Here is a 9,122-nt window from a genome sequence, read left to right as displayed (position 1 = left end):
TTTGCGAAAGTTACGTGGATTTTCTGATATGGTTCCCAGGGCGAACTCTGCCACCCAGCCCACGGTGTGTCCGGCCCAAACGATTCCTGCGGATGGGGGTGAAGGGGGGCGTGTTTTACGCAGCGTGTGTGTGGGAAAGGAAGCAGAAACGGAACGCACCACCTCCACGAACTAATTAGCGGCCCAACGAACTAATCAGCTGCGCCACGAACTAAACCGCTTTGCCACGAACTAATCAGCTGCACCACAAACTAAACCGCTGCGCCCAGCGCCCTACTTTCATATTCCAGGCCCATGTCCCGGAGGGCAGAAGAAGAGACGTAGTTGTTTCCGTCAAAAATGATAATGTCCGCTGCGGAGAAAAAAAAAAGAGGGGGGGCATAAGGCGGGGGAAAGTGGGGAGAAGTCCAAAAGTGCATGCATGCATGCATACATGCATACATGCATACATGTGCGAGTGCGTTTCGGGTTGCTCATCGATCTCGGGTAGGGGAGTAACTCCCTTGGGGGAGGGGGAGCACAACGCACATGTCTCCCCCTTCACAGTTTGAATCTCACCGCTAGGGTAAAGGATGGCGTATTCAAATTCGGGAACTTTGGTGTTATCCTTCAGGACGTAAATTCCTACGCGGAGAGGGGGTGGTGGTGGTGGTGATGGTGGAAGTTCGGGAAAGCCATACAGGCGGATGGATAGGCAGACGGATAGACACACACAACAGATGGAAAAGGAATAAAACAAAAAGGAGAAACGGCTAAAAGCATTGCCGGCGCTGCCACTCAAGTTCGCGTAGTTACTCTCGTTGTCCTCGTCGATTCCTTTCATTTCTATCCGCTTGACACCTGAGGGTGGGGAGAAACAACGGAGAGGGGTTTAGAGAGCGGTTTAGAGAGCGGTTTAGAGAGAGAACGTTCTTCGTGGATGCAGGAGCACTTGGGTGAATGAAAATATGCTGCACTAAAATGAGAGCAGAACGTGGGAAGTGGGCAAGTCAGTCCCATCGAGTGACTCTTTATGAAACACTTCCATACCATCTGACTTCAGGATCTCTAACTCGTCGACGAACTGTCTCCCATCGTAGACCTTTCCTGCGCAGGGGGAGAAGGATGTACACGTGAGGAAGTCCATAAATGAGCAGACGGCTGTCTTCGTGCGTGTTTATTTTATGTTTGTATCTATGTGTGTGTGCAATTGCGGGTTCGCCGGGCAGCTGCTACGGGGGTGGCGAAACCTACTCGATTTGGACAGCCCAATATGTAGCGTGTTTTCTTCTAACAAGGGGAGGGGGAGGGAAGTGGACAGATGAAAAAAAAAAAAAAAATGAACACGTGCAGGGGAATTCACACAAAGGTTGCATGCCCCCGTTGGGCACTCTTCCATTTGGGAGCATCTCCAAGCAATTCCATTCTGTCCCTACGCTCAAAGCTGTCCATGTTTAGTTGGTATCCTGTGAGGTGAGGAAGTGAGGAAGTGGTGAGGTGGTGAAGCGATGAAGCGGTGAAGTGGTGAAACGGTGAAGCGGCGACGTGGCGACGTGGTGAGGCCTGTAGGGCCCCCCCACAGGACGCGATCAACCAGTCTGCTCTCTCTGGCGTTACCTCCCGTAAAGAGGAACCCGTTGAACTTTCGCGCTGAAAAAAAAAAAAAAAAAAAAAAAAAAAAAAAAAAATAAGTAATAGTAATAGTAATAATAATATAAAAATGCTGCGACCCTGTGCAGATAACCCCCCGCGTGGTAAGCGGTCCTTCTGTCCTCTTTGGAAAAATTACTTCCAACTTTGATCGAAATGGGGCTGTCCGTTTTGATGCCTGCAGAGGGGGGAGAAGTAAAGATGAAGAATGAGCTCCTGCACAGGGGAGAGACACACGTATGTCCAAATTTTTTATCCATGCGTCGATGTTCTCACCTTCCCGGATGCTGATCGACTTTTTAAAAACGTTGGTAATCTTCCCCTTGAGCATGTTCAGTATGCCCACGTTTTCTGCGGAGGGGTGAAGTGGTGACCGGTTAGTGGTGAGGGGTGACAGCTCGTTGGTGATCGCTTGGTGAAGACCGCTTGGTGACGACCGCTCGTTGGTGAAGACCGCTTGGTGGAGACCGCTTAGCGCGCTTCATCGGCCCTTACTATGCACGAAGATCGAAATTTGTTTCCGCTCCAAGTCACGGATGTGCTTGTCGTTTGCTTCCATGAAGGGACAAAAGATGCTCGTGCTGCTCTCCTTATCCTTGTAGTTTCTTATCTTCAAGTACTGCACGCTGTTGAGCGACTGGTCGATTATTTCCTGGGCTTCGCTCATGTTCTTCAGTCGAGAGACATCCCTGATTATTTTTTTCACCACCTTTTCTGTGAACGGAGTGGGGGAGGCATGTGGGAGAGGCGGCATGTGGGGGGAAGCATGCGAGCGGTGTGAGAGAAGCATGGCTGAGGCATGATGAGTAACACAACTGAGACGTGGTGAGTAACATAACCGAGACGTGATGAGTAACATAACTGAGAGGTGGTGAGTAACATAACCGAGACGTGATGAGTAACATAACTAAGATGTGATGCGTAACATAACTGATATGTGGTAACACGGCTGAGACGCGGATTCCCCCCCGATGGGTGCGCCCCAACTTACTCGTAACGTCGGCGCAGATGTAACGGAAGGACAACTCTGACTTCACAAATAAATCATAATTAATTTTATTTTTGTTCTTCTTGTTGTTATCCATGGATGCACTACGACTGAAGTGATCACATCGAGTCGCTGTGTCCACAGCAACTTTTAGTATATCTAATGGGTCAGTCAAAGACGACATAAGAGTTTTTATGACCTTCCTAATACTCATCTTTCGGATAGGGATTCTCTTTGGCTTGCACTTTTTATTTATAATACCAAGGACCTTCTTTTGCTTCGCTCCTCCATAGTCATGTATGCACCCCAGCACGATTTTGTCCGTCTTGCCTTTACATCTGTTGTAGATAATTTCGACTGCCTTTTCGGCGGGGCCCGAGTCTGCAGGAGTGGGGAAAGGAGCGGTGGAGGAGTGGGCAGAGCGGTGGACAGAGCGGTGGGACAACCGTTAGCAACCACCGTTCAGATAGGCAACTTTTTTGGCAGTGGCATTCCCACCGCTTCGCATCCGATTAGAAGCCACTTCTGGGCCACTTCGCATCCGATTAGAAGCCACTTCTGGGTCACTTCTCATCCACTTCTCGGCCGCTTCCCAGCCACTCCTCATCACTTACTGTGAACGAAGTAGGACAGGAAGAACAACTTCTTAAATCTAGTCACATTCGGATTCTCCAGGGATATATTTTTCTCATTTTCGAAGACCCATAGGGATAGAAACAGAGAGATATATTGGGCCAGGAGAGTAGGAGTGTATGGGAGGGAGAGGAACTTCTTTTTGAGCATCTTTACTGTCTGTGTGATGATTCTTTGAGCTTTGTCTGCTTTTGAATGTCGCAACAAATAATCCGTTTCGGAGAAGCTCACCAGGTCTGCGTAATTCTTGGGGTGTGCTGAGCTGGCTCCCATGGTGAATATCTTTTTCAAGGTTGAGGAGAAATTGCTCAGGAAGCTGGACTCGTACTGCTCGATCATGGTACTGATGAAGAAGGCTGCGCGGGGGGGGAGTGCAGAGGTGAACGCAGTTGAAGGGGTGGGACCAGTTGCAGAGGTTGAACCAGTTGCAGAGTTGAACACAGCTGCGCAGGTGGAACCAGTCGCGCGGGTGAAACCGTTGCAGAGCTGCCACATGGCGAGGAGGTCCGCCCATTCGGGGACTTCTCCAAGTTTGCGTATATCCCTCCCTCCCCCTTCTCGCTCACTTACTCAACTGCAGGCTCACAGAAATGAGGGGAGAAAAATTATGCACGAGGAAGTTCACATGTGGAGTGGGATTCATGTTATAATTAAACCAGTTAAAGACAAAGCCCACGTTTCTGATCCTTGATGTGACGAAGCTTTTTGTTTTTAGCTTCTTAGAAGCAACGAACCCATAGGACGCGGAGTAGATACTCTGAATGCTGTTCCACACCTCCTTTGTCGTCTCGTACAGAGAGCTAAAATTCTGAGACTTCTTCGCCAGCAAACAAGTTTTTATGATATCATCGATGGCAAAAATGGATTCATTTCCATATTTTTCTTCTGGTTCTTCTCGGAAGAAGTTGAAGGGCGCAATCTTGAGGAAGCTCGTCCGCTTGTTCTTTTTTACCTGCGCGGGGGGGGTGGCGGCGTAGCGGTGTATCTGTGCAACTACGTGGCGGTGTAGGTGTGCAGCGCTGCAACTATGCGGCGGCGTAGCGGTGTAGCGGCGCAGAGAGAGCACCATTTCGACGGCGCTTCCACGGCGCTTCCAAGCCACACCTTCTTCCGCTTGTCAATGGTTGTGTTCAGCAGGTTAAACTTATCCGTGGTACTGATGGAGCTGACGTCAATGAATCCCTTCTCCGTGTGCTCTGTGGCTGAATTCAGGTAGAGCAGCATAATCAGCACGAAGTCCGCCGTCGTCTCGATGTTGTTCAGCTTGTCTCGGTAGTAGTACATAAGCATTTTTACCACTGAGGGGGGGGGTGAAGCGGCGGTGAAGAGGCGGTGAAGCGGAGGTGGAGAGACGGTGAAGAGACGGTGGAGAGACGGTGAAGCGGAGGTGAAGACGCGCAAAAGACACGCATAGCAAACTCTCAGAAAACACGCAAAGCAGACCCACAGAAAACACGAAGAAGACTCGGCGGACACAATGACTGCTCACCGAATGGGCAGCCAACGCACACGTAACAGGCGCAGGCCCCATTGGGGGTGCGAAAAGGACCAACGATGTGGGTCCCCACTCCACATAGCTCTGTCCTCCTTACTGTCAGCCCTTCTCTGAGATGTATTCGTAGGCTTGAACTCATTTTTGTATTCCTCCAAGTCGTAGTTTGCGTTGACCGTCTCGGCGACGCATTTGCTTGAGCACATGTCGACAAACCCGAACTCTGCGATTGTGGGAAGGGGTGGGGGACGTCATGGGGGGAACTCCTCCGCTTGGCAATCTGGTCACAGGGGTAGCGCCCAAGGGGTAGCGGCTAAGGTGTAGCGGCAGCCAAGGGGTAGAGGCAGCCAAGGGGTAGCGGCAGCCAAGGGGTAGAGGCAGCCAAGGGGTAGCGGCAGCCAAGCCGTGGCAGCCAATCCGTATCGACAAATCCACCGTGCCTCATGTGCACATCTCTCCCCCTGCTGCCCCCCCTTCTGCGTTACTTTTCTGCATGAGCTCCGCCACCTTGAGCTTGAAGGTGTGCAGAGCGTCGTCGAGGCCCTTCTCCAGCAGTATGAGTGTTCCTGTCGTGGGGAAGAAGAAATGGCAACACCGTGTTGTGACTTCGATCGGCGCGTCCTCGCACCACTTCGCAACACTTCGCACCGCCTCAAGCCTCCTCCCGAGGTCAACCACACCCACGTCTTCCTAGAACAACGTGCAAATGCCGTAAAGGTTACCCTTATGGATCATGTTGTGGATCCTGTGCTTCAGACGAGGCAAGTACTGCTTAAAGTAGGGGATGTCGTGACTCATTGCGCTCTTAAATAGCTTCTCAAACATGAAACTGAGAAATGTGCTTCCTGCGGAGGGGGTGGATGGGTGTGGTAGAATTGCGTTCGCACCACGCGATGGCACCCCACGTTGGCAACCCACGTTGGCACCACGCAGAGGATGCACCTTCAGGTGAGAGAAGTTCGTCGCTTCTTCCCTCCTTTGGGGAGCTCCCATCATCGTGACTAACCCAGTTGCCCGCAGACATCCGAGTGCATAGGGGCCATATAATTTGGGGACTTCCCTTCGTGCTCCTTCAGCAGCTTGGTCACTGCGGGAGTGGGGAGAGACAACAAATCGGATGCAGTGAGGGAGGAGTGGGCGGATGGGATCAGTGGTGGAGCAGCTCCCACCAGTGTGTGCACCCGCTAGTGCAGCCGCTAGTGCGTCTTCTACATATCCCAACGGAGGTACGTAGGACAAGCTGGGGTGCCCTTCCGCTTACGCCCATGTGTTGTCCCCCTAACACTTACCGTTCATGTTTTCGCTCACGAACCGCTGCATCAGTAGGTCGTTCTCCAGTTGCTCGATATTCTCATCTGTGGAGAAGGGAGAAGCGAACGAATGAGTAAGTAAAAGGCTTGAGGAGATATATCGAGATAGCAGCGGCTAGTCCAGGCGGAGTACCTATTTTCTTCTTCTGAGCGTTTTTTTTCTTCTTGGACGCCTTCACGAAAAGTTTATTCATGAGCCTGTGTATGTCTGCAGAAGGAGAAGGAGAAGGGAAGCACATAGAAGCGTTAGGCACCGCTTGCCAGCGTGCAGTCCCGCTTCCCAGCGTGCAGCCCCGCTTGGCATCGTGCAGTGGTAAATTTGCTCCATTTGAGAACCCCATTTTGTGGCACCAAGCCATTTCTTCCTTCTTTTTTTCTCCCTTCATTATCTTACACTTCTCAGTCTCGTACTTCTCCTTCAGGGATGCCTTGGAGTACCACTCCAGGTTGTATTCTGTGAGTGAGATGGGGGATGGAAAAACGGAAAATAGATAACCACGTAATCCCGGGTGTTGCTATTATCACCACGATATGTACATTATCGGGATGATGGGATGATGGTCTGTTGGACTGCTTCACAATTATGTCCCCCATGAAGGGAACCCTTAACTTACTCTTAAAGTCTACCGTTTTGTCATTCTTTATCGTTTCAAGAGAATGCATGGTGGCTAAACTCTCCTTCAGTAGAGCTGAGGCACGTTTGAAACTGCTCAGAGTTTTATAATCTTGGCTGTCTAACTCTCGCGTAATTTTAGTTGAGTACACAATCATCTCGCTGTTCATTTTTTCTAGAAAGCGCAGGGCTGTAATAGGAGTGATGTCACAGGGGTGATGACATAGAAGAGATGCCGTAGGGGGGGACGTGATTCGATTGGTTACGTCTCCATCGTAGGATGGTAGCGTTGCACAGCGAAGCGGATTGAGGCGTTTTCTTCCGCTCAGCTATTTTTTCTTTCCCGCGTCGAGTTACCCTTCTCGTATTTGCTCCTTTCGACATCTGTGGTAGTTTGCGTGCACGGGGTGGTAAGGTGTGGGGAGGATGAGTGAGGCGAAATTGGGGATGGTGATGCAAAAAGGTTGCTTTAAATCGAAGGTGCATGTGTGTTTGTGGTGTATGCTTCACAATTGGCTCCTTTCCCCGTTTTGCCGCATCATTTTTGGGAATCATTTTGCTGCCCGGCGGACTGCCCCTCCTGCGTACCTGACGGGTCGGACGTGTTCTGGCTGAAACCTCCTGCAAGGGGGAGTGGCGAAGGGGAGAAAAAAAAAGAAAAGGGGGGAGGGAGAGTTTAACGTGGGATGACTATGTCCTCGTCGAGGTTCTCCCGAACGGTTGGAAGCGTGCATAGACAGGTCGTTCGCTATGCTAGGCAGTATGCTGCACAATATGCTGCACAACATGGTGCGGACTATGGTGCGGACTATGCCACTCGCTGCGCCGTTCGCCGCGCCGTTCGCCGCGCCGTTCGCCACGCTCCTCCGCTGGACGCGCTGTGCTTCCCTCGAACGAACCAACTATGTGCGCCTTCTTCAACTTGGACGGGACGAATTTCTTATTCTTGGGGTCAAACATTACATTGATGGAGTCCACATTTTTCATGATATTCTTTTCGAGCTTGTCTAGACCTGCACGTGTGTATGTATGGGTGGGTAGGAGTAACACTCAGTGCTGAGTAGGTAACGCACCGGCAGACACGATTAGGAGGGAGCACTTTAGGGGCTTCTCTCTCTCTCTCTCTCTGTATGCCCACTTCAATCCTTCGTCGAGGTAACTTACTTATGCTTTTTTTTCCATTTTTTAAATTTTTCTTTATTGGGTGCCGGCCGACATGCAATTTCGGGGGGATTATATTTTCGAAGAATCTGCCTGCAAGGGGGGCGGGTAGAGGTGCAGCGTTTGGGGTGGCCATGTTGAGAGGTGGGAAAATGGACAGGTGGTCAGGTGGACAGGTGGTCAGGTGGACAGATGGTCAGGTGGGCAGGTGGCCACATGCAGATGTGTGTTCCTCCTTCTCATGAGGCCACCCACACCGACATACGTACGCCGCGTGTCGCCTAGCCTGCGGTCTTACTTTCTATTCCCAGGGGGATATACGCGAAGGTCGCGCAAAAAAACAAGGCATATTTCAGCATGATGGGCGTTGGTGGTACAAAATGCAGCAAGTGGGGGGATACTTACAAACGTAGGTGTGTTTTGTTGGGTGGCTGAGTGGATACGTGGGTGGACGCGGACACATGCCAGCTTCGCTTCCGCTTAGCCTATTTGCAAGACGCGTATGCGACGGGTTGGGTGTTTATGACGAAGGGACCTCCACCGGTCAGTCGAACTGAGCCATTCGTGGGTCTGTGCAGGTGCACGCTTCTTGGGATGTGCACACCCGTAGGCACGTATGTGCATTGAGATGTTCACTCGCTCGGTTTTCTGTTCTGTCACTTCCGGAGAAACGTGGCTGCCGCCTTTTCCTACACCAATGTGCACACAGACGTGGACAATTTTTTTTTTTTTCCTCCGTTTATTCAGTCTATGCAGACCATCCCGTTTATTTTCGCCTACTGCGCGAACTCCGTTCGTTCGTTCGTTTTTTTTTTTTTTTTTCACGTTTCTGCTGCACCCCTCCTGGGTTAAGCAGTTGTGCAATGGTGATGCAAGATCGGAGAATGCGCCTTTGCGTTGTTACCACCTCGTTTGTCTGTTTCGTCCTTTTCGCCTTTCTTTTGCGTCTTTTTTTTTTTTTTTTATTTTTTTTTTACCAATTGGTGCACCCAGTAATGACCCGTGTTAGCCGCATGGACAGACCACTTGGGCGCAAAAAAAACTTGCAACCACTGCACAGGGGAGGCGCGCGCACACTCACGTGCAGGGACACAACCTAGCATGCGACCTTTCACACCGCGCAGCGGGACTGCTACGCTTTTACGGATACACGTGCATACATACATGTGTGCGGCAAATGGGTATGTATACCCGTCTGACGTACTCCCCGAGGTGGGGATCCCCTGGTCAGTTTTTTTTTTTTTTTTTTTTTTTTTTCCTTTTCACACTTTAACGTCAGTTTAACCAAACACGGGT

At 50.8% G+C, this 9,122-nt stretch overlaps 1 protein-coding gene across 1 annotated transcript in view; it reads right to left on the bottom strand.

Annotated features, from left to right (window-relative positions):
* PCYB_052400 (hypothetical protein) overlaps positions 1–8,185 on the bottom strand; it is a gene marked incomplete at its 3' end in the record, with an annotated part of 8,871 nt that extends 686 nt beyond the window's left edge. The window contains exons 1-27 of the mRNA XM_004221121.1: positions 8,125–8,185; positions 7,830–7,919; positions 7,565–7,678; positions 7,204–7,286; positions 6,667–6,835; positions 6,447–6,506; positions 6,186–6,260; positions 6,032–6,097; positions 5,749–5,829; positions 5,465–5,587; positions 5,228–5,308; positions 4,843–4,965; positions 4,355–4,548; positions 3,813–4,202; positions 3,232–3,589; positions 2,621–2,998; positions 2,125–2,343; positions 1,906–1,980; positions 1,769–1,807; positions 1,597–1,629; positions 1,416–1,445; positions 1,234–1,269; positions 1,030–1,086; positions 751–840; positions 559–624; positions 278–352; positions 15–86 (exon numbers count right to left, since the gene is read on the bottom strand). Coding sequence (XP_004221169.1) covers positions 15–86; positions 278–352; positions 559–624; positions 751–840; positions 1,030–1,086; positions 1,234–1,269; positions 1,416–1,445; positions 1,597–1,629; positions 1,769–1,807; positions 1,906–1,980; positions 2,125–2,343; positions 2,621–2,998; positions 3,232–3,589 — 1,528 coding nt within the window. The 5' untranslated portion in view covers positions 3,813–4,202; positions 4,355–4,548; positions 4,843–4,965; ... (9 more) ...; positions 7,830–7,919; positions 8,125–8,185. The remainder of the gene's footprint in view (positions 1–14; positions 87–277; positions 353–558; positions 625–750; positions 841–1,029; positions 1,087–1,233; positions 1,270–1,415; positions 1,446–1,596; positions 1,630–1,768; positions 1,808–1,905; positions 1,981–2,124; positions 2,344–2,620; positions 2,999–3,231; positions 3,590–3,812; positions 4,203–4,354; positions 4,549–4,842; positions 4,966–5,227; positions 5,309–5,464; positions 5,588–5,748; positions 5,830–6,031; positions 6,098–6,185; positions 6,261–6,446; positions 6,507–6,666; positions 6,836–7,203; positions 7,287–7,564; positions 7,679–7,829; positions 7,920–8,124) is intronic.
* Positions 8,186–9,122: the final 937 nt, after the last annotated feature.

The sequence above is a fragment of the Plasmodium cynomolgi genome, chromosome 5 (assembly GCF_000321355.1).
Source record: "Plasmodium cynomolgi strain B DNA, chromosome 5, whole genome shotgun sequence".
In the NCBI taxonomy this organism is placed as follows: domain Eukaryota; phylum Apicomplexa; class Aconoidasida; order Haemosporida; family Plasmodiidae; genus Plasmodium; species Plasmodium cynomolgi.
The sequence above is the reverse complement of the archived record's forward strand: the minus strand, read 5'-3'. Positions and strand labels throughout refer to the sequence as shown.